This window comes from Pan paniscus, chromosome 16, assembly GCF_029289425.2.
Source record: "Pan paniscus chromosome 16, NHGRI_mPanPan1-v2.0_pri, whole genome shotgun sequence".
NCBI classification, from domain to species: Eukaryota; Metazoa; Chordata; class Mammalia; order Primates; family Hominidae; genus Pan; species Pan paniscus.
The window spans coordinates 6,365,124-6,390,027 of NC_073265.2; the positions used below are offsets into that span (position 1 = coordinate 6,365,124).

Below are 24,904 nucleotides of genomic sequence, written 5' to 3' on the forward strand. Positions count from 1 at the left end.
TAAATGGAGAGATAGAAATATGCCTGGCTTGAAACCTGGCCAGGCTTCACATGTTCCTTTCTAGCAAGACCTCCTCCATCTCCAATCGTAAGCTGGGCCCTGTGGTGGTGGAGTCTTACTGGTGAAGCTGCATGCTTGATGCTCAGGCTCTCTCTCATCTAATGATGTCTCACAAACACAAAAACAATTGAACATCAGTCTCTCACATTTAGTTCTTTAAAAGCTAAAAACCACCATCATTTATTGAGACCTGGAAGTCTCACATAGTGAGTTGAGTCCTGAAAGGTAGATTTGATAACAAAAAATCCCTGGTTGTCCTGAAGAAGTTGACTCAATCTCTGGACTGAGACATGTGCACAGCCCTGGAGGGACACTGCTCTTCTTGCACTGTCTTAGAATCCTGGAAACTTCTAATTTACTTTGGAGGTGAATGTCTAAGCTACTGTCTCCTAACCTTTCCAGTTCTAATCCAGCTCTATGGAACTGTTAGACTGGGTAATATCTGCTTGCTTCCTGGGGCATCTGTCCTGTGCTAACAAAGATTATTTTCCATATCTAATTCTCACCATTTCTGAGGTGTATTTTTAAGTGAAGCATAAGCACACATCATCTGAAGGAAGAAAATTTTGCTACTCCTGTATTTACTGAAAGAAAGAAATGCCTGAAGGCAGTCTATTTAGTGACAAACAGTAAATGGTTTTGAAATGCAGGACAGAGTCCTATATTTTAAGGTATTTTCCAGTTGATGAAGTTGTACTCATTGGACAAGAGTATGAAAAAGCATTACAAGGGAAAGTTACAGAAACAACTACCCTCTTAGTTATCTTCCATGACCCTTATTCTCCTTTCCATTTCTCTAACCATTAAATACCTATATGGGAAAATGCAGCACAATTATAAAGAGTTTCAATTTCACACTACAAAGGAAAAAAAAGTATACTGGTATCCAGCCCAAACTATACTTTTCTCACTCACAGCAGCAGGGAGTAAAATCAAACTGAGTTCTGAGTAAATTCACAAAGACAGATGTCATCTATTTCACAATATATCCCTGTGAAAACAATGACCAGGTAATACAGGTTCCTTCCAGAGCTGTGTTAATGAAAAGAAGGGTGGTGGATGCACCTAATATACCATGCCCTGTTTTGAGCTTCATTCACTCAACAATTACTGAGCCCCTACTGCATGCAAGGCAATGTTCTACACCCTAAAGTTATACATCACAAATAAGCTAAGTCTTCTTTCTAGAAAAACAAATTAACACAGAAAGCAAACATGCATTTCGGTTGATTCCCTGGCAAAACAACTTACTTTTTAGACCTAAATATACTCCTTTTTTTTTTAGATGAGTCTGGCTCTGTCGCCCAGACTGGAGTGCAGTGGCGCAATCTCGGCTCATTGCAAGCTCCGCCTCCCGGGTTCATGCCATTCTCCTGCCTCAGCCTCCAGAGTAGCTGGGACTACAGGCACCTGCCACCATGCCCAGGTAATTTTTTGTATTTTTAGTAGAGACAGGGTTTCACCATATTAGCCAGGATGTTCTCGATCTCCTGACCTCATGATCCACCCACCTCAGCCTCCCAAAGTGCTGGGATTACAGGCGTGAGCCACTGCGCCCAGCCTTTTTTTTTTTTTTTTTTTGAGACGGAGTCTCACTCTGTTGCCCAAGCTGGAGTCCAGTGGCACGATCTCGGCTCACTGCAAGCTCTGTCTCCCGGGTTCACGCCATTCTCCTGCCTCAGTCTCCCAAGTAGCTGGGACTATAGGAGCCCGCCACCACGCCCCACTAATTTTTTTGTATTTTTAGTAGAGATGGGGTTTCATCGTGTTAGCCAGGATGGTCTCGATCTCCTGACCTCATGATCAGCCCGCCTTGGTCTCCCAAAGTGCTGGGATTACAGGCATGAGCCACTGCGCCTGGCCATATAATCTTTTACTATTTACCAAATATGTAAAACGTTAAGAGATATCTTTAAACTAAACACCTGAGCCTTCTTCTGACAGGAATGAATGTGTTTAACGGTGTTTAGTAAAAATAATAACTAAAGGGTACACCCTTCTGCCTTACCAAAGGTGAGCTCCTATGGCTCAGTGCCTAGCTCACTTTAGGCTAGACACCATTTAGATGCTACTGTGATAACTGTGTAAATGAATTCCTGTAACACTGTAAATGTAAATGAATTCCTAATGACAAATCCACATCTGTTTTTGTTCTTGTGGGTTTTGTTCTGTTGAGGTATGAACCCAGCTGTGCACCTGTGTGGGTTTATATTGTGCCTAGCTCACTTCAGTCCAGACACCATCTAGATGCCACAACCCCTTTCTAGTGTTGTGCTAAGAGGTGGTTCACAACACTAGTGCAAGACACGTTTTGCATTTAATATAACCCCCACTGCAGCACTCTCAGTTTGCATTTGGATTCTCATAAACTGCTTTCTTCTGTAAACATAAAGCCTTAAATATAGGACAGTGAAAAAAGTCTTCACTACAAAGGATGTCTTAGAAAAAAGCAGTGGTAATTAAAATTAGGTTTTAATGTTAGTGGTTTTAAAGTATGTTCTAAAACAATTTACACTCAATAGTAAATGACAAATAGGTCATTTCCCAAGATAATCCCAAGCCCACGCAACTAAGTAAGGAAAAATCTAGGTGCTTTTAATATAGACACAATACTATGTGTGATGAATTCTAATATGTCAATCTGGCTAGGTACTGCCATGAAGGGATTTTTCAGGTGTAATGTCCCCAAGTCAGTTGAGGGGAGATGGTCTTGGGAGGGCCTGGCCTAATCAGCAGAGCCCTCTGAATGAGAATTTAGGCCTTCCCTGATCTCATACTCCCCAGTAGCTCAAAATCTTCCCTTCCTGACCAACTGCCCTCTGAAATAGGACTTGCTTAGCCAGCCCCTGTAACTGTGTAAATGAATTTCTTTTGACAAATCCACATCTGTTTTTGTTCTTGTGGGTTTTGTTCTATTGAGGTATGAATCTACCTGTGTGCCCGTGTGGGCTTAGACACAACTATCAGTACCAAATTCTCTTATCAGTCAGGGTTCAACCAGAGACACAGAACCAGTAGGAGACACAAACCCACGCAGGCACAAGAAAGGAGAACAAACCAACACGAAACCCGGGGATGAGTAAACGGAGGGGAGCAGCAAGCCCTGGGAAAAGATGACTGGGAGTCAAGAAACTTGGGGTTCAGTCCCAGCTCTGCCCTGTCATTTTCCCTCACCTGTAAAACTGGATCAGAAATCTTACAAAAACAAAAAACAAAAAACCTCTTCAGTATTTCCCTCAAACAGGATCCTCCTCACATCTGTATTTATATTTAAAAAATAAAAACAGAAAAGAAAAAGAACCAGCATGACATCATTAGGTGTGTGTACAGAAGTGAAGACTGATGATTACCTATCGATGAGGGTCCTTGTGGTTGACACTGTCTTCCGTCAAAACCCTGTGATGTTAGCATCTTTGTGAATGCAAAAACTATGTACATCTAATAGCAGACTTTAAAAACAAAACACACATCCCAGAACTAAAAAGTATGTACAATGCTGAACCACTAGAGCCTACAGAAATCATATATTACACTTAAATTATTTTTCTTCAAAATATATTGAACTGCACGGGATTAATATGCTGCATCCTATTTTTAAAAGCCAGGTGAAATAGCTTACTTTGAAGAATAACTAGAAAAATTTGATTGATTCTGAGAATGAGCTGGCTTTGCAGGCTCGGAGAGATGGCTGGCGGCAATGTGTGCAGGAGGCTTATTCTCAAAACTTCTTCGGTCAAAGTATGACAGCTGTTTTCGATAATATTCTTCATCTTCTTCAGGGTCATAATGATTGGACCGAACGATATCTTCAGGTGGCTTCAGTTGAGGTTTTTGAGGTTCTGGGATCCTAACAGATAATGAATGACAAACGGAACACCTTTTTAGATATTAATGTTATGAAGGAAGTAGAATATGTTAAGTCTTATCTTGACTAAAAGGTCAATAATTACTAACTGCTGTGATTACTGAGGATCTGAGCAGTCCCAACAGTTAAAATGGATATTTCAAATCCCATGTCCTCACAGAGTATACTCAAAAGGCAGCCCCCTTCTGGCTCATGAGTCCTTTAACACAATATAATAAGCTAAACGATTATATGATTAGGGGACAGCAGGTTAGAAGTAGTTAATCAGAAAGACAAAGGGCAATGTAACCGAGACAGTGAACATCTTGAGAAGTACATATACCAAGGTCAAGAACAGTAAATGATAGACTTTAAGAACTTTCAAAGGGATTTTTAAGAACTCAGTCCAGGATCTCAATGATTCTCATATGAACAAATAACTCTATATGGTCTAAAGTTCTAGAAGGCATAGAAAGCAGATGAGGAAGAAAGCAAGTCATTAAGTAAATTCATATTAGTTCTCTTCTTTATCCTAAGTGCAAACATATATTCAGTCAAAAAAAAAAAATCAGAAGAGCTGTATTCAAATCTAATCTGTCACTTATTGGCAGTGCAATGAGGCCATGGGAAAAAGCTCAGGCTGAGGAGCAGCGGGCCAGGTTTCTCTTCCAGCTCTAAGAAGTCTTGTAAGCTACTTAGCCCCTCTCAGCCTCAGTGTCTCTCTCTACAATGCAGAACAACGACAGTGTCACCTCATTATGCTGATGTGCTTAGCACAAGGGCAAGCACCTTATGCATGCTCACTAAATGATTTAGTTATCTTAACCAATCTGAGTCTGTTTCCTCACCACTGGAAACTAAGAGTTCACATGTCGAAAAACACTTTTAAAACTAAAAAACATAATACAAATGTCAGAGCTTAAAAATGTTTATTTAATCATCTGCTTGGAGAATATCTTTCCGAAAGTCTGCTGAAGGTATAAAGATTTGTCAGATTTGTCAGAAATAAAGTTCTACTTTTTTTCCCCCTAGAATCGCTGTTTAGGAGAGCTGACAGTTTTTATTTAAGGACAAACTCCTCCTACTCACACCTCTCCTCTACTAACACAGTAAAAGGTTTTCTTATTGACTAAGAGGGTTAAATTCCTGGTCAGTTCTATGCCACAAAGAGCACAAAGTGCACTCACCTGTACAGAGTTTTGTCATGTTCACTGAACTGATTCTGAGAAGTGGGTTTGGGACCAATGATGGGAGCACCTGAAGGTTTAGATGCTACTTCTGGAGGCTGTTTAAAAAAAAAAAAAAAAAGACAAATATGCCTAAGGAACAGATAATTACAGAATAGATATCATGTAATGGCGGAGGGGAGAGCCAAGAAGCCTTTTAAACGGTGTGCCCATGCATCCAAGGCACTAAAGACATATTTACCTTAAAACTGCCAGTGTCATTTACATCCTTCTTGGTCTCTAAGGATGCAGATCTTTTGTTTTCAAACATCTTAACTCTGGTGAGTACAGACTGTGGCTTCATTGCTGGATCTTCCTCTTCTTCGGTTTGAGTTGGGGGTGGAGGCAGTGGTTTGGTGTTTGAAGGCAGAGCTTCTGGCTTATGCTGAGATGAAGGTATCAGCGGAGGGACAGCTGCAGCACCATGGAGAGGCTCAAAATGACCTGCTCTAGAGGTAAATCCTTGGGGTGGTACTTGCTCGTAACTGCGTGAATATTGCTCAAAATACTGCTTGGACTCTGCGGGCTTGGGCCCTGCTGAAGGGTGGGGCTGGGCTTCCGGTCTGAGTCTACCATGTGTGTCATACCCAGGAGCTGGCTGCTCTTCGTGCCGCAGGGCGGATGCTCTAGGTGCCTGTTCGTAACGTGGTCTGCTGTCGTAAGACAGAGGGGCTGGCTCTTCAAAACGTGGAAAGTACCCTCGTTCTGAGGACTCTTCAGGATGCTGTCTGGAGTCAAGGTCTTGAGAGTGCTGATTATCAAAAGGTGGCCGAGATGGGTAGGGCTGTTTGTCATCATAATATGACCACTGTTCTTCATACATGGGGACGCGATCTTCGTATCGCAGACGATGTTCATAGTTTCGAGAAAACTGGTCCGTATAGCTTGAGGACTCGTATCTGTATGTGGGCTGCTCGAGGTCTCTGCTGGCTTGTTTCTCTACGTATGGGAGTTGGGGTTCATAGGTCAGATTAGGCTCTTTGTCTGGCCTGTGCCCTGGGTGACTAACGGCTGGCTGTTTCAAAACATGGTTCTGCCTCATCATTTCCTCGGGATATGGATCCTTTCTATACACCTGTATAAAAAATTCACATTTAAGGACAAAGTCTTGTTTCTAATTCTAGTCTATTTTATTAGACTGTGATTAAATATTAAACTATGATTTAATATGTGAAAATGGTATGTTTTACCATTTATTATCAGGATAGACAAGATTAGTGGAAAAAGCTGGTTTAAGTGAAAGCTCAAAATTTATAATGCAGGTAGGGGCTTTTATGTTTCAGCATGTACTAAATAAACAGTGAGTTAAAGATAAATATTAAATTTAGTAGAAAATTAATGCACTATTGATTACACTTCGACACTGAAAAATCCTAAAGAAGATTTATGGGCATCATAATTTGTATTAACATAAATATGTTTATGATGGGTTTCGATTACATATTAAGGAATTCTGGAAGATACTGAAAGCCAAAAATAAAAATAATAAGCACAAATCTCAATTAAAAGGCCTGTTTTCAAATAATCCGTATACCAATGGAAGCCATGCAAACTACGAAACTGAAATGATTTGTATTGATTTGAAAGCATTACAGTGTATAAGCCTGCAGTAAAAAAGCAAAAGGAACACTTAAAGGGCAAAGCAAAAATGATCATGTGCCAGATTGATGGACAGCAACAAATTAGTGCAACACCGCAGCACAGGTACCTTTGTTGGATCTACATGCGACGACAATGATGGTTCTTGATCTCTTAGCATTATGTGAGCTGCCTCAGTACTTGGTGTTCTTAAAGAATCAGCTTGTGGTGAGTAAGAGGTGGAAGGAGCTGGGGTGGGCTCCTCCAGTCTGACATTAGTTAAATTTACATTATGATTAACAGCAGAGGTTGATGATGCTGGGTTTGTTTCAGGCGAAAGGTAAGGGACTGGAGATGAAGCTTCTGCTTTCTGTGAAGTGTTTAAAATATTTTAAATATAGTGTTTCTGTTTACTGCTAACTTTCCACTTCAATTTATAGTGATTGGTAGACATACATTTTAAGTGTGCTGAATAACAAAATTATGACCTCATGTCCTAAACTTTTTGGGAAAAAAAAAAAATCCAGTACATTGCTGTGTTAAGACAAACACACAAAATTTAGAATTAAGCCCTTGGTACTCTCAAATTGAAATTGAAGATTAATTCTTAATCTGGAGAAAGGACAACATATATATTTTTAACTCAATCACCACATTCTAAAATTTAATAATGCACCTCTATCTACAAAACGTTGAATGCTTGCTGCTTACCTGTTGAGAGGCTGGCTTAAATCCAGGGGAGTCTATTCTATGAATTGGTTGTGGCTGCGCTTGTGGTGAGTAAGGAGGATATGTTTGGTTTTCATGATGCATTCCAGAGGAGTCCTCTCTTACAGGCTCAGAGGACCGTGTAATGGCAGACTCCGGTGGAGTCCCAACCTCATCATTAAGAGTTTCATCTAGTTCTTGATCAGTGTAGGCCCCGCCTTCTGTGTCTGTGTCTTCATAGTCAGAAGTGTGTCTACTGTCCGTGCTATACATTGAGTATTCACTACCTGGAGCTGACAGGTAGGACAGACGATCATCATGCAAATCAAGGTCATCACTTGTAGCACCATCCGCCTGGGTCAAATAAAAGTAAATTACAAATTTTATTCAGTAGTTCTTTAAGAGATGGCCTTTATCGTACAAGGCAGATTGAAAAGGATATCTTCCTCTGGAGAAGTCACATCTACTTCTTGAAACTTCTGGTAAGGAAAAGTCAAGAAGATTGTACAAGCACACACGCAGACACATGGAGCACCCCTTGAGATCTGAAGGGCATGGATGAAGGAAACAGTGGCCGGTAAGCCAGGACAAAGTTAGACTCCAGGGCCCAGCCCTGGAAGACAACGAAGAAACTCTGACACTGCTCAGATTTATAAAACCTACTCACTAGCTCTTCAGCCCTTTTAAGCAAGGGGAAGAGGGAGAATGTTACCAAACTAAGCTCACAGAAACAAGGACACACTGACAGAATAGCACATGGAAGAATACCTATGAAATAAACCCAACAGTTCAAAAGTTGAATAAGAGCTAATATATTTATGTTTAGGAAACAACTGATATGGTTTGGATTTGTGTTCCCACCCAAATCTCATGTTGAATTGTAATCCCCAGTGTTGGGGGAGGGGCCTGGTGAGAGGTGACTGGATCATGGGGGTGGTTTCTAATGGTTTAGCACCATCTCCCTCACACAGTCTTGTGATAGAATTCTCCCAAGATCTGTTTTTTTAAGTGTGCGGCACCTCCCCAACTCTCTTCCTCCTGCTCCAGCCATATAAGACGTGCTTCCTTCCCCTTCTGCCACGATTGTAAGTTGCCTGAGGCCTCCCCAGGAGCAGAAGCCTGTACAGCCTGCAGAACTGTGAGCCAATTAAACCTTTTCTTTATAAATTACCCAGTCTCAGGTGGTTCTTTATCACAGTGTGAGAATGGACTAATACAGTAAATTGGTACCAGAGAAGTAGGGCATTGCCAAAAAGATACCTGAAAATGTGGAAGCAGCTTTGGAACTGGGTAATGGGCAGAGGTTGGAACAGTTTGGAGGGCTCAAGAGAAGACAGAAAAATGAGGGAAAGTTTGGAATTTCCTAGAGACCTGTTGAATGGTTTTGACCAAAATGCTAATAGTGATATGGACAATAAAGTCCAGGCTGTGGAGGTCTCAGACAGAGATGAAGAACTTACTGGGAACTGGAGTAAAGGTCATTCATTCTTGCTATGCTTTAGCAAAGACACTGGTGGCATTGTGCCCCTGCTCTAGTGATCTGTGGAACTTTGAACTTGAGAGAGATGATTTAGGGCATCTGGTGGAAGAAATTTCTGAATAGCAAAGCATTCAAGATGCAACCTGGCTGCTTCTAACAGCATGTGTTCATATGTGTGCACAAACAGATTATCTGAAACTGGAACTTATATTTAAAAGTGAAGCAGAGCATAAAAGTTTGGAAAATTTGCAGCCTGGCTATGCAGTAAAAAATAAAAACCCATTTTCTGGGGAGGAATTCAAGCTGGCTGCAGAAATTTGCTAAGTAACGAGGGACAGAATATTAACAGACAAAACAATGGGGGAAAATGTCTCCAGGGCATTTTGGAGACCTTTGCGGCAGCCCCTCCCATCACAAGCCTGGAGGCCTAGGAGGGAAAAAATGGTTTCGTGGGTGATCCAGGCCCGGCCCTGCTGCTCTCTCAGGACATGGTGCCCTGCATCATGGCTGTTCTAGCTCCAGACATGGCCAAAATGGGCCAAGTTACAGCTCAGGCTGTTGCTTCAGAGGGTGCAAGCCCTAAGCCTTGGCAGCTTCCACATGATGCTAAGTCTGTGGGTGCACAGAGGGAGACAGTTGAGGCTTGGGAGCCTCTGCCTAGATTTCAGAGGATGTATGGAAATGCCTGGATGTCCAGGCAGAAGTCTGCTGCAGGAGCGGAGCCCTCATGGAGAACCTCCAGGGCAGTGTGGAGGGGAAATGTGGGGTTGGAGCCCCCCACCAGAGAGTCCCCACTGGGGCACTGCCTAGTGGAGCTGTGAGAAGAGGCCCATTGTCCTCCAGACCTTAGAGAGGTAGGTCCACCAACAGCATGCACCATGCACCTGGAAAAGCCACAGGCACACAATGCCAGTCCATGAAAGGAGCTGCAGGGGCTGTGCCCTGCGTGGCTACAGAGGCAGAGCTGTCCAAGGCCTTGGTAGCTCACCCCTTGCATCATTGTAGCCTGGGTGTGAGCAGTGGAGTCAACGGAGATTATTTTGGAGCTTTAAGATTTAATGACTAATCTACTTACTTTTGGAATTTCATGGGGATTGGAGCTCCTTTGTTTTGGCAGACTTCTCCATTTTGAAAAGGGAGTATTTACCCAATGTTTATGTCCCCTTTGTATCTTGGAAGTAACTAACTTGTTTTTGATTTTACAGGCTCCTAGACAGAAGAGACTAGCCTTGTCTCAGATGAGACTTTGAACTTCTGAGTTAATGCTGAAATGAGTTAAGACTTTGTGGCACTGCTGGGAACGCACCATCATAGTTTGCAATGTGAGAAGGACATGAAATTTGGGAGGGACCAGGAACAGAATGATATGGTTTGGATTTGTGTCCCCACCCAAATCTCATGTTGAATTATAACCCTCAGTGTTGGAGTGGGGCCTGGTAGGAGGTGATTGGATCACGAGGGCGGTTTCTAATGGTTTAGCACCATCCCCCTAATACTATCTTGTGATAAGAGTTCTCCCAAGCTCTGTCTGTTTAAAAGTGTGTAGTAGTCCCCCCTTCTCTCTCTTCCTCCTGCTCCAACCATGTAAGACATGCTTTTTCCCCTTCGCTGTCTTAAGTTTCCTGAGGCCTCCCCAGAAGCAGGAGCCTGTACAGCCCACAGAACTGTGAGCCAATTAAATCTCTTTTCTTTATAAGTTACCCGGTCTCAGGTAGTTCTTTACAGCAGTTCAAGAGCAGACTAAAACAACCTGTTAAACATTTGGCCCTTAAAGCTGTTATGAAACACAATGGAAAATCATCACCTACATGGTGGTTGCTACATTAAGAAGAAATTATTTATTATTTTTCATAGAAACAGTATCCAACAGATGGAGAGGAAGAAATACAGTAATGCTTTTCTTTTGTTAAGTAATTAAGAACTCAGTTTCTAATAGTTTATGTTGATTATCTTCTGAGTAGATCAGAAAGAAAGTGAGAAGTATTTGAGGGAAAGGAAGCTACAGAGTTGCAATCAACAGGTTATCACTGGACACTAACGTGACACTAGTACCTGGATGAAAAAGAACACTTCCTGAAGACCCTGCCTAGACACCGTGCTCAGTTACTCATGAGAGCTGAAGGATCTGGAATCCAGGAATCAGAAAGTATTTCTTCCACTTCAGTATGGAATGAAGGACAAACATGAAACTCTTGTCCTCCAGAAAGATGCACTGCTATTAACTAGCAGGTTTGGTGTGGCTCTGCAGGTCTGCTGTGCCAGAAGCATGGTCTTGGGAGTCAAGTTGCCTGAATGGAGCTTTCCACGCAGTCCCCATGCTTGGCTCGTTAAGACTCTGACCTTGAGCACTGCCTTCCTGATAAGAAAGACTAGGGTGTGTCAGGTCTCCCCATGCTCCAGTTTTCAAGAGAGCATCTGCCAGGCTGGGCTGGGGAGAGTGGGAATCCAGGGATCTATCCTGTTAGAGCACAATCCCTCTGAACAAGTCTCAATGGCTTCTCAACTCGGTAACAGCTGTTGCAGAAGAAAAGTCTTCTTGCTATCTACTCTAATCTTTAACTTGCCAGGGTTCTGAATACTATAATCCAGTAGCCAGTCAAGGAAATATTGAAAGTCTGGACAAGAATAACTTAGAACGAATCAATCCACTTAAGTTTTTAAAGCTGGTTTGAAATGCAGATGTAAGCAAGAACGATGGGTTGCTTTGAACTAGGAAATATGTTAAGAAAGCCTCAGGATGACTTTTCCTGGTTTAGCAGGGAATATGTAAGACTGTGTCAGATCTCGTAAAAAGGAACTCTTTCTAGCAATTAGGTCAAAGTAGTTGGTTCAGGAAAGTCAATGTGAAATGAAGTAGTTTTAGTTTAAGAATCTATTCTATGAAATATACTTGAAGAGAAGAGGACAGGAAGATAAGCTTTAAGTTGTAACAACCTTTTCTGGCTTACAAAATGCATCAGTCTAGCCTGATAATAAATAACCTATTTTTCCTCACATAAAAAGCTAGAAAGTTGGACCTTTATTTTAAAACCAAGCAAAGAAAGCACACAAGAATATCACTAAAATACTTTATAGAAAATTAAGATTTGTGGATTTTAAAAAAGCCTCTCAGATACTACAAATGTATACTTTGCGCATTTTGGGAAAACATTTATAGACTAATTTCATTTTAAGAATTCACTAGTGAAAGCTATTAACATTGGACCTGCCAAAGGATGTTAACAGAATTGTGTTGCTATAGAAGGTTAGTATGAAGACTACAATCCTTTCAAGTGCTGCAAAAGTAGAAATTAGTAATAGTGTGTTCATGTAAAGTGGTGTGGTTTGTTTCCACCTTCATTTTCCTATCAAGTTCCAGCTGCCATGTTATTCAGAGTGGTCTTAGGCTCTTGTATGCATGGTCCATCCCCCAGACTGGTTCATAATGAGAAAAACCATAGTTCTGACACATTACTATAGGTGAGAACAATAGACACTGCCTCTCAGTGTTAACAGCTCTCCTTGCAGAGGCTGTGTATGTCTGGGTAGAGGACATGGGGGGTCCTAAGCATGCAGCATGCACTGTCAGAGCATCTGTAGCCACAGCCAGGCAGAGGAAGGTAGGGACCATGCGGGGGCAAAACACAACAAAAACCAAACCAACAAGGAAGTACAAAGAACAAAATAAAAACCAGAGATACTCTCAATCTTCCCTAATAACCAAAACTTACTGCACTGATCTGAAAAAGGTAAAAGACATTTAAAAAAAAAAAAGCTTCCCTCAATGGTGTATTTTGAGGAAATGATTAACTCTCCAGACAAAATAAACAGACCTTCCCATCAAAGATTGCTATAAAACCAGAAAGACTGACAATAGAAAGTAGTTATTTTAAAGCTGGCCATTTGGACGTATAGAAAACCAAAATTCAAAGCCAAGAAGGATCTATTGCTTTGTTCAATATCTCCCAGTATGCTGTGAGAATGTTAACAGGTGTTGAGTGAAAAATAAATGCGAGGAAATGCATGAAGTTGGCTTTTTAACTTTTAAGATGTCTCAGAGCCTTTAAATGCCAGTGGGTACGAGGATACTCGTGGGGGGTCTAGGGTTTATTTCCCATCGGCTGCTTGCCTTCATAGTGCCTTCTCTCTTAGAGCAAGTCCTGAATTGAGCATGCTGAGGACAGCACTTTGGGAGATGCTCATCTAGGCCATCCAAATCCCCTCATTTTCAGAGGAGGAAACTGAAGCCAGGCTCAAAGTCATCATTCATAGCCAGACAGGGGCAGCATCAGAACTCAACCTGCTCTTCATTATAATTTAAGATTCTTTAGGAGACAATCCTACTACAGTGGTAATTCAACAGGTGAGAAAATTTAAGAATTCTCTTACCATCAGAAACAACTTTCATAACCCCTACACACAAATTATAAAAACCTAAAAGCTAACTTTCCCCAAATTTCTCCAATATGTTGATCTAATTAGAAAGCACTGGTATCTCAAAAGCATCTCTGATTAGTTACATAATTTACTGAACAAGTCAAAAAAGTAATACGAAATGTCTTACCTTTCCCTCGGAAACCCATACCAGCTGGTTTTGCTGTTGTTGAATTGCTTCTTTCAGCGCACCATACCAACCATCATTCATTGAATTTAAGTTAATTGTAGCTGAAAATAAATTAACGATGTAGTTTTATGGTTAGAGCACTGCCAAAAGTCAGAATTAATTCAACCCTGCTTACAGCTAAATCGTCATTACTGAAAGATGGTATCTGAGGATGCAAACATTTGAAATTTCTATTTTGCTACTGTATATTTTCTTTTAACCAAACAGCAGCTGTTAACACAACAGGAAGCTTTCCAAGAAAGTATCATGTAAGTTTTAGTATTTGAACACCATAACATTTTGGCCGACTTAATGTTGCCCAGACATTGTAAGCTGAAAGAAGGCCTTTATTAACATACTCACTTGTAAAAAGATGGTGATTATTTTTACGAAGTTTATGAGATCGCTCATATAACTTCCTGGCACTTTTCCGAGATTCTGGACATAACCTCATTCTCATTGTTTTTACTCCTTGCTTAGAATCAGGGTTAAGAAATACAACAATTGGATACCACTGGGCATAGTTAAGACGATCAACTGCATTTGGTGTTACATCTAATAAAGCATGTTTGTCCTAGAAACAGAAAGAAAAATATATACAAAGACACAAGACATCATTAATTAAGAATCATCAAATTCAGCTGGGTGCAGTGGCTCACGCTACGCCTATAATCCTAGCACTTTGGGAGGTCGAGGTGGGTGAATCACTTGAGGCCAGGAGTTCCAGACCAGCCTGGCCAGTATGGAGAAACTCTATCTCTACTAAAAATACAAAAACTAGCCAGGCATGGTGGTGCACGCCTGTAATCCCAGCTACTTGGGTGGCTGAGGCACAAGAATCGCTTGAACCTGAGAGGTAGAGGCTACAGTGAGCCGAGATCACGCCACTGCAGTCCCACCTGGGCAACACAGCAAGACCCTACCTCAAAAACAAAAACAAATACAAACCAAAACAAAACAAAACACCCCATCACATTCAGAAAAAGTCAAAAGTCTGTACTATATTTCAGTGGTAACAGATCTCTTTGTATTCTAATGTCTCAGGAGCACATATTAAAAAACTAATTGTAAGTTAACTCAATTCCATTTCTAGCCAAATTTGTAAAAACCTTTCTATGAAGCTCACTTTTAAGACTTAGCCCTAACACCGCAATCTGACAGTATTATCCACGTACAGTTAGAATAAAAATAAGTTTAAGAATTTAATGTTCATGACATTCCTTATGAATGTAAATATCAAACTACAACTTGAATTGTACTGATATAATATATAAGCAGTTTGTTAATTACATCTAAACATCATACACTTGTTTTGTGGTAATGAAAAATCATCTTCTGATGCCTACAGTAACTATTCTCTTGAAAGTAATCATTATAATGCTTTTCAGTAAGGGCTTAATTTTCTTATAGTATGTCAGTAATAGTCTCAGAAAAACTACCTTCTACTTTCAAATTAACCAAATCCCATCCCACTCAAAACCACAATAACATAATGAAATGGGTCAAGTTTTAATAACTTACTTGATCTATGATTTGCTTTATTGTATGCAGGCGAATAATGCCAGAGCTACGTTGGTCAGTTCCAGCGTCTCGTGGTTCACTCTCTATTCATTATGTCAGGACAAAAATAAGACATCAAATTTTCACTGGTTAGACAGGAGTTTCTCAACTACTGGCCACAACTGATATGCCGGACTGGATAGTACTTTGTTTGTGGAAACTGTCTTATGCATGCAGTACTTAAAGTGAGTTTTAATATGCATACTTCCCTTTTTTTTTTTTCACTATTTTTTCAACTACTTTAATATTCTGGAAAAAAACTTAGCCATTAAAGAAGAAAAAATATACAGGAATGCACATTTTTTTCTTTTGCCTGGGGCTCTAATATGGCTCAACAGGGCACTACTTCCCACCCTTTTTCACACTGTAACATCCACAGAAAATATTATTTGTATGGCACACTGAGATAAACTGAGGGGGCTGCTCCTTTGCCAAGCTCTAACCAGCCACTACTGGCTTAAGAGGTCAATACCTTGGCATGTCCATCAACCATCGGTAATGGTGCTATAGCGGATTGCCTAGGGAGTTCTGGGTTAGAGACCTTAGTTACATCAGTAGAAGGGGAACCTGGGGGCAGGAAGCTGTTCATCTGTAACTGTGAGACAGCCTATGGCTTCATCCTGGCAACCTGTCTTCACTGGTGTATACTGTGCCAAATGCAGCTTGGGCTGGTTTCCAACCAACCATCTCAGAGCACAGCAACGTTTGTGACTCTGGTCACAAGGAAAGTTTGAAAGGAAAGGAAGACCTTTGGTGTTTCAGAGATCAGACAAAGGCAGAGATCTGGAAAGACAAGTCACACTGAGGTTCAAGATAAATGATTTTGGAGAATGAGACTACCATAAGACAAAGCACCATGGGCAAGCAGGGCAGAATTTCAAATCTAGTGAACACTGGAGAATTAAGAAGAAAGATCAACTGGGAATTCTGGCTGGAAAAAAAATGCTACTAACTCCTCAACTCAAAAGACTGTAATTAGACTCAAAGAAGATATAAAACTAAGCTACCTGAATTCCCTGTTGTGGAGTAAACCTGATTAAACCAATGTATTACCCTTTAAGGCAGAGCTTTGTAAGTCATCATACTTGCTTTTCCCATATCTAAAAATCCTAAGTTTGGTTATGGGTAAGGGTTACCACCAACTTCTTCAGGTGAAATGTCATCTACAGATAACTTAGCCAGGTGCGGTGGCAGGTGCCTGTAATCCCAGCCACTAGGGGAGGCTGAGACAGGAGAATCGCTTGAACCCAGGAGGCGGAGGTTGCAGTGAGCTGAGATTGCGTCAGTGCACTCCAACCTGGGCAACACAGTAAGACCTTGTCTCAAACAAAACAAAACAAAACAAAACTTCTTCTGAAAAAACTAAGAAATAAACATTTTCTAACTTGCTCAGATTTTACTCAAATCATTTGTCTGCAAATCTTCTGATGTTCAGAAAATAAATATCCTTATTCAACTTCATTGGCAATGAAATGAAAAGCAATATATTAAAAAAAAAGATGATGTTCTGATTCTTTAAATTAACACTATGCAGTTTAAAGATGTTACTGAGGGTCGGCTGGGTGCAGTGGCTCACGCCTGTAATCCCAACACTTTGGGAGGCCGAGGTGGGCAGATCACGAGGTCAGGAGATCGAGACCATCCTGGCTAACACGGTGAAACCCCGTCTCTACTAAAAAAACAAAAAAACAAAAAAATTAGCCGGGCGTGGTGGCGGGTGCCTGTAGTCCCAGCTACTCGGGAGGCTGAGGCAGGAGAATGGCATGAACCCAGGAGGTGGAGCTTGGAGCCTGGATCTGAGATCGCGCCACTGCACTCCAGCCTGAGCGACAGAGCGAGACTCTGTTTCAAAAAAAAAAAAAAAAAAAAAAAGGTTACTGAGGGTCATATAGTGCCAGTGGGAACAAAATCCCCAGCACAACTCTCTGGAAAGCAGAAACTTCATCATAATTATGGGAACAGCTATATTCTTAAGGATTTAAATCCTTTGGGAAACAAAGCAGGGCATAAACAAGCAAACAAAATATGGACAGATTTCTGTATCTTTTGTAATAGTAATATAAATTCGAAACAAACGATATAAAAAAAGCCTAACTGAACCAAAAATTGCAGGATAAAATGAAAATATGCCATTACCTATGAAAAAGAAAAATTGGATATAAACTTTTCTAAACAGTATAAATAAAACTTTGCCAAAATATGCTTAAAAGAGTGGAAGAAAATACAATGGAATAAAATTTAGGGTGGTGATATGTGTAAAAATTAACTTTCCAACTTTTCCAAACACAGAATGGCACTTTTATAATTACAAAAACAGTTTAAAAATAAAACAAAACTGGGTGCAGTGGCTCACACCTGTAATCCCAGCACTCTGGGAGGCCAAGGCCAGAGATCACTTGAGCCCAGGAGCTGAGGTTCAGCCTGGACAACATAGTGAGACCCTGTTTCTACAAAAATAATAATAATAATAATAATAAACTAGCCAGGCGTGTTGGCATGTGCCTGCAGTCCTAGCTGCTTGGAAGGCCGAGGTGTGTGGACTGCTTGAACCCATGAGTTTGAGACTACAGTGAGCAATGATCTAACCACTGCACTCCTGCCTGGGCAAGAGTGAGACTCTGTCTCTGAAAAAAAAAAAAAAAAGAGGAGCAGTGTGAAGAAGAGGCGAGAACGACCCCCGGACCGACCAAAGCCCGCGTGCCGCTGCATCCCACGTCCAGCACCTACGTCCTGTCGCCACCGCCACCATGCCCAAGAGAAAGGTTGAAGGGGATGCTAAGGGAGATAAAGCCAAGGTGAAGGACGAACCACAGAGAAGATCCGCGAGGTTGTCTGCTAAACCTGCTCCTCCAAAGCCAGAGCCCAAGCCTAAAATGGCCCCTGCAAAGAAGGGAGAGAAGGTACCAAAGGGAAAAAGGGAAAAGCTGATGCTGGCAAGGAGGGGAATAACCCTGCAGAAAATGGAGATGCCAAAACAGACCAGGCACAGAAAGCTGAAGGTGCTGGAGATGCCAAGTGAAGTGTGTGCATTTTTGATAACTGTGTATTTCTGGTGACTGTACAGTTTGAAATACTATTTTTTATCAAGTTTTATAAAAATGCAGAATTTTGTTTAACTTTTTTTTTTTTTTAAGCTATGTTGTTCGCACACAGAACACTTCATTGTTGTTTTTGGGGGAAGGGGCATATGTCACTAATAGAATGTCTCCAAAGCTGGATTGATGTGGAGAAAACACCTTTCCCTTCCAGTTTTGAGAGACTTCCTCTTGGCTCCCAGGAGGAGGGATTCCCTGACTTTGACACACATGGCCACCTTGGCACAAAAGCCTTGTGCTATGGAAAAACAAATTTGTTTTTATGTCCTCTTCTCCCTTTCCATCTTTCAGCATAGACTTAACTCCCTTAAGCCCAGACATCTGTTGGGACCTGACCCCTAGTCATTGGTTACCAGTGTGTCAGGCAATCTGGACTTTCCAGTGATGCCACTGAGATGGCACCTGTCAAAAGAGCAGTGGTTCCATTTCTAGATTGTGGATCTTCAGATAAATTCTGCCATTTTCGTTTCACTTCCTGAAAGTCAGGGTTGGCTTGTGAAAAGTTGTTAAACAACATGCTAAATGTGAAATGTCAACCCTCACTCTCAACTTTCCCTGTTCAGAGCATCAGATGAAGACTTCATTGGGTTTTATAGTGGCTTTCTGATTTTTGGTAGTCCATTGAAGAAGGGAGTTTGAAAGTTGTTGTATACTGTTAACGATTGTCTGCCCATGTCCTGCCTGAAATACCATGATTGTTTATGGAAAGTATCTTTAATAAAGCTGGATACAGTTTGGCTTGGAAAAAAAAAAAAAAGTAAGTAAATAAAACAAGGATTTGTAAGCAACACGTATTTGGCATACAAAGCACTGCAGCCTCAATACTTATACTATCTTATTATAAATGTCTGCAATAATAACAGCTGATAATATTAGCAATGTTTTATTACCCTTTTTAACTATTTGTGTATTTGTCAGTTTAATGACTAAAAGAGCTGGAATGGAGCAAGAAAGGGCTGTGGTCAAAGCCGAGTCTTGTCACTTGTTCACTGAGGGCCACCAGGAAGTTTAGACTGAAGAAACTGGAAAGGATCCACACAATGACCATCCAAGTCTCAGGCTACTCAACTGTAACATGGATATTATACTCCTTACCTCAGAGCATGACTGGGAGGATTCAATGACATTGTATGTTATGCAATTTTCATATGAAGCCAAGAGTTTCCTAAACGGTGATTTTTCTCATTAAAAGAATTGGTGGAACAAGGACATGGTCACTGGGGTTTTCTCACCAAATTAAAAGAATGGGATAAACTGCTAATTTTTCACTGACAAAAAGTCTTATTTTTATTGAATGAGTGAATCAGAACTCACTCACTTTAGAGGTGTAACTCCCAACCTCATTTAAGTTAGCCTTGAGGCTACTTACTTGCAATTTGATAAATATCTGGTTCTTCTCTTGCCAGCTTTTCTCTGGCAACATCAGCTATTGGTCCAAAAATGGTTACAGGCCTCAGAAATCCAGCTGGAGAGAAATTCACATGAAAAACAGCATATTTTATACCTTTTCTTTCTTAAACATATTGACGTTAAAGGGTATTAGGTTAGTCTGTAGAAAATAAACTACCTTCTCGAAGAACCACTCTTTCATAAGCTGGAAACTTTGTTTGAACAGGCTGAGCGGACAAATCCTCTCTGCTTTTTCGAAGATTTCTCTTGGAGCTGCGAAGACCTCTGAATCTCCAGAAGTCAGCACGGTCTCCGCCTGCTGTTTTTGGAAGTGTATACTGTACACTGGCTAGCTGCTCAGCTCTACACAAGAAAGGAGAAAATTAAAATAAGGGCATTTAAAACGCAAAATGGAAAAAGACCCACAATGAAATGAAATATACAATACTGGATGGAAGTTCACATACAGTTTAAATCTTAATGGTTATAATAAAGAGGAGTTTGTAAACCTAAGTCAGTTATAGATACGTTGAATACAATGAAAAAGAATTCTTTACATTACCAAAATTTCCCAGTGGGATTGAAATGATCTATCATCATTTACTTGATTCACTCTATGAGAAGTATCCAAGCATTCATACCTGTTCTTATTAGGGATGATGCCTCGTTCTACCTCCTTATGATTTTTACCAATTCGAATAGCAAGCCAAGAGCCCAGTTTTCCATTGTACAAGGTATCCACAACACGGAACACCTCTCCTTTGTTAAAACTAAGTCCATAGGGAGATTCCTTTTCATATTCAAAATGGGTTCTAATATAGAAAGAATCTCCTACATCTGATTCTACAATGCGACGATAAACTAAAAGGAATAAAAACAAACACATTATCAATATTTAGTGGGATAACAATCTGAAAGACAGTACATTATGTAAAGATGCTATGATAATATCAATAATAATATCCAACAAATTCTTACTATGTGCCAGGTACTGTATTATTTCATGTATTCATCACTGTAAGAATTGAAACTCTTAGTACTTCCATTTTGCAGATGAGGAAACTGATGCAGAAAATACATCAAGTAACTTGTCAAAAGCCACATGCTTGTTTTCTATTATATCATCTAACTTATCTGCAAACATTATAGACATTTCCATATCTAAATCAGCAGTTCTCAAATAAAGGTAATTTTATCCCTCGCCATCCAACATTGGACATTTGCCAATATGCAGTTTTGACTGCCCCATCTGTGTACTGAAAGGGTAAGGGGTGTGTGCTAGTGGCATCTCATCTAGTGAGCAGAGGCTAGGAATGCTCCTAAACATCCACAATACACAGGACAGCCCCTAAAACCACATTATTTGGTCCAAAATGTCAACAGTGCCAAGGCTGAGAAACCTGGCTCTAAGTGAAAATTGTATCACAGAAAAAATGGAGTTTTCTCTTGAATTAATGCTAATAAACATCTGAGTGTATTGCTTAGAAACATCAGTACAAAATCTGAAAGCTGCTCATATATACTTTTGTATGGTTCTGATGGCTAATAAATCAACACTTTCTATCACTTGTAAAGGGTTGGATGGCATTTTATTTAAATTAGAATACTATAAAGGTTAGTCCTATTAGCATGCTCTGCTAATGAGAATCATCTGAAATTCTGTGCTCCTAAATGACTTAGAATTACATAACTTTGAGATTAACAAATTCATTCATCACTCAACTTTGAGTGACTTATTTTTTAAAAATGGAATAAATCCCTTTGTAAGTCCTCAAACTCTACAGGTTTATCTCCTCCATTTTCTGACAGCATCTCACCATCCTTCTTCTTCTGAGCCAATATGGTCACTTCTTCTCCTTTAGGGAGGTCAAGCAGGAAAAGGACGGCTTCTTCTCTTATGATATTTGTAAAATCTACGTTGTTTACCTAATAAATAAGATTTCATAAATCATTCTTGGCTGTTTAAGAATATGAAAATAACATACACAGGACACAGATACTCTCAGTCTACCTAATGTGAAAATATCACATCTTTTTTTTTTTTTTTGAGACAGAGTCTCGCTCTGTCGCCCAGGCTGGAGTGCAATGGCACGATCTCAGCTCACTGCAACCTCCACCTCCCAGGTTCAAGCGATTCTCCTGCCTCAGCCTCCCGAGTAGCTGGGATTGCAGGTGCCCACCACCACACCCAGCTAATTTTTTTATATTTTTAGTAGAGATGGGGTTTCACCATGTTGGGCAGGTTGGTCTCAAACTCCTGACCTCAGGTGATCCGCCCGCTTTGGTCTCCTAAAGTGCTGGGATTACAGGCATGAGTCACCACACCCGGCCGAAAATATCACATCTTTTAAGACCAAAAAATTTATTTTACTTTGGAGAAAAGAATACACTCTAATTTAAAAAAAACAGAAACAAATAAAGTGAGTTAAAGGTATAAATTTATTTAAATAGTATTCAGTGTGTCCTGACATTAAAGATCATCTGTGTAAAATTTAACCAGTTTAGATGAAAAAAGGTAACTTTTTACAAGTTGCTGAGAAAAAAAATCAAAAGAAAATGGGATTAAAAAGACAATCTGCACTGTAGCAACCCTGTAAGAGCATCTGTGTAATGCAGGCTCAGTGTTTGCCAAGTTAATATTTACTTCTATTAGAAGCTTCTAAATGCCAAAATGAACTTATTAAAATGTCACCAGTGACTGTGTGCAGGATTACAGGCAGGTTTTCTTCTTTCCACCTTTTGGAAATTTTCCAGATTAAAAAAGAAAAAAAAAAACCCTAGAAACAAAAAAACCTGACACGCACCACTTACTTTTATGATACAAAACAAAAGTGAACTATTAAGAAACATTTTTTAGCCAGGCGCAGTGACTCATGTCTGTAATCCCAGCACTCTGGGAGGCCAAAGTAGGTGGACTGCTTGAACCCAGGAGTTTGAGACCAGTCTGGACCACGTGGTGAAACCCTGCCTCTACAAAAAATACAAAAATTTGCCACGTGTGGTGGCGAATGCCTGTGGTCCCATCTACTCAGGAGGCTGAGGGGAAGATCGTTTGAGCCTAGGTGTTTAAGGCTGCAGTGAGCCATGATCACACCCCACTGCATTCCAGCCTGGGTGACAATGAGGCGCTGTCTCAAGGAAAAAAAAAAAAAAAAAGAAAGAAACGTTTAAAAAAATGTATGCCCTGATTACTTCAAAACAGGGTTAAGAGATGGGTAAGAAAATAGGTCTCTTTACTTTCCTTGGTATAGTGAACGTTATTATACATGTTGTATTTAAATGTTTTTGACCTAACTTGATTGACAACAATGTAAACATCATCAGAAACAATCACCATATCAGATCAGATGGAAATAGGTCTGAAGTCACCATGATGCCTTGACTTTTTGACATGCTAAGTTTGAAGGGAAAAGGAGGAGGATTCAATGAGAAAATGACAGAGCTCAGGAAATTGCTAAGTGAAAAGACTTTGATTACGAGCTGCTCACTTGAGCAACCAAACCCAAGAAAGAGGCAGTGTAGCAAGAGAAGCAGAGAGTTACCAACATTCTCCAAGTTTTAAAAGTATCAGTAAAGAGGCAGGAAAAGAATAAAAAAATTACAGCACCAGAATGGCAGTATTATGGAATCTAAGGAAAAAAGTACTTCAAAAAAGATTAAGACAGTCAAAACGCTGCTAAAAAATAAAGGAAAATGAGGCTTGAGGATGACATTAACTCAGCGATGGCTTATTGAAAACTGAGCTTCAGTGTGGTGAAGGTGGAAGCCAGGCTGCAAAACTGTATGACCACAATGATTGAAAAGAAAACAGGCAAGGGCCTCAACCACATCCTTCAACAAGTTAAACAGCAAAAAAGGACAAATAAGACAGTGGAAGATAGATGAAGAACCAGTGGAGAGAGAAAGACAAGAAAGTGAATAAAGCTACAAGATTCTGGAGCAGACAGGAGGCTGAATCCAGGACACTGGCAAGAGGCAGGCTGAGTACAGAAAGAGACCAGAATAGAGAGGCCACGGCAAAGACTTTGTGGTAGAGAAGCAGAATAAATGTAGGAGCTCACAATGGACAGATACCTTCTGATTAAAATAGGACATAGTTTAATCTAGCAAATCAAATGGAGGTTTGGATATTTTAAAAAGAAATAGGAGACAGATTAAGATGGTACTATGTCACTAGGTGAAACTGTTTATGGGGAAGGAAGGGAGGACTCTCTATAGACTCTACTGATACTCTGCATCTAACCTGGGCTTTCCTGATTTGTGTAACTAATCCTGTCTCTTGTGGAGTATGAAGTTTCAAAGCCAGGCAGCTTACACATTTGCCTTTGATGTGAATTCCATCTCCCTGTGTCTGAGCCATTATCTGGGGTTAAAAAGGTCCCAGAGGTTGTGTGGATTGCTTCAAGATGACTCATATGGGAGAGGAACACTTGATGTTGCTTGCTGGCAAGTTGTGGCCCATGGCAGAGTCCTGCCAGTCTGAATGTTTAGTTGAACTTCCAAAGACTACCTGGTAGATATTATCATCGGGATATAAGACTTATTTTCTTTTATTTCCGTGAACACGAGTGGTAGAAATGAAATGTTACATTCTTTACTAACACATAATATAGCAGTAAACAAGAGCAAGATACAAGAATGGGAAGTGAGAAGTCCAGCATAAGGTAGACCTGATGGATTTTGACTTTCAAAGTTTAACTGGCTCAATGGAGACTGCTTACAGATTACAATCTAATTACAATAGTAAGCTTGTTGTTTGATACCTTTTTCTGGTGATCCAAATACTTTTTAACCCACATAAGTTGCAATACTGACGTACCCTGAGAATTTGATCACCTTCCTCTAAGCCTTCCTTGGCTGCAGGGCTATCTTCTAGAACGCCAGCTACAAATATTCCAACATCATTTCCACCAGCCAGCCGCAAACCCACACTATCTCCTTTTCTGAATTTTACCAATTTCATGCTGGGCCTGTTAAAACAGATATTTCATTTGAAACAGTTAAGAGCTTAAAACGTTATAGCAATCACTACAGTGAAAACTATATTCAGAATTAAATAAAGAACCATCATTTCTAAAACTTCTCTCATACCACTAATTTACTAAATAAAATTTAGTGTTAGAATTCAAATCAGACTTAATAACACTATTTTCTGATTAACAGTTTTGGAATATTCAAATTTAATATGCAAGTACTATTTTACATAACTAATTTATAAAATTACTTTGTAAAACAATGTTTTCTCAACTCTCAAAGAGTTATGGTACATTCCCAATGGCTAAAAACATCTTCCATTTTTTCCACCCCAATTCACACATCATTTCTATTAAATAACTGAAAAGTCAAATTTTTTAAAATAAAGGTAGAAATTGAAGTATAAAT

The 24,904-nt window shown here is 40.2% G+C and overlaps 1 protein-coding gene and 1 long non-coding RNA gene across 15 annotated transcripts in view; one reads left to right on the top strand and one right to left on the bottom strand.

The window, feature by feature from the left end:
* Positions 1 to 3,670, top strand: part of LOC117976131 (uncharacterized) — a 43,261-nt gene extending 39,591 nt beyond the window's left edge. Inside the window, exon 6 of the long non-coding RNA XR_010110034.1 lies at positions 1,346 to 3,670. This is a non-coding gene — a long non-coding RNA (uncharacterized LOC117976131). The remainder of the gene's footprint in view (positions 1 to 1,345) is intronic.
* The window catches only part of TJP1 (tight junction protein 1), a 268,094-nt gene that overhangs the window by 12,771 nt on the left and 230,419 nt on the right, over positions 1 to 24,904 (bottom strand). For 8 of the 14 annotated variants that reach the window (XM_034938367.3, XM_034938366.3, XM_034938365.3 and 5 more), the window contains 13 exons: positions 24,342 to 24,492; positions 21,340 to 21,448; positions 20,164 to 20,383; positions 19,701 to 19,885; positions 19,503 to 19,598; positions 15,000 to 15,082; positions 13,842 to 14,052; positions 13,440 to 13,540; positions 7,420 to 7,770; positions 6,839 to 7,078; positions 5,333 to 6,205; positions 5,092 to 5,189; positions 3,680 to 3,907 (listed from right to left, as the gene is read on the bottom strand). In XM_034938367.3, the coding sequence (XP_034794258.1) occupies positions 3,680 to 3,907; positions 5,092 to 5,189; positions 5,333 to 6,205; positions 6,839 to 7,078; positions 7,420 to 7,770; positions 13,440 to 13,540; positions 13,842 to 14,052; positions 15,000 to 15,082; positions 19,503 to 19,598; positions 19,701 to 19,885; positions 20,164 to 20,383; positions 21,340 to 21,448; positions 24,342 to 24,492 (2,946 nt within the window). The remainder of the gene's footprint in view (positions 1 to 3,679; positions 3,908 to 5,091; positions 5,190 to 5,332; positions 6,206 to 6,838; positions 7,079 to 7,419; positions 7,771 to 13,439; positions 13,541 to 13,841; positions 14,053 to 14,999; positions 15,083 to 19,502; positions 19,599 to 19,700; positions 19,886 to 20,163; positions 20,384 to 21,339; positions 21,449 to 24,341; positions 24,493 to 24,904) is intronic. The other 6 variants (XM_034938372.3, XM_055098165.2, XM_034938368.3 and 3 more) reach the window with 1 other exon arrangement.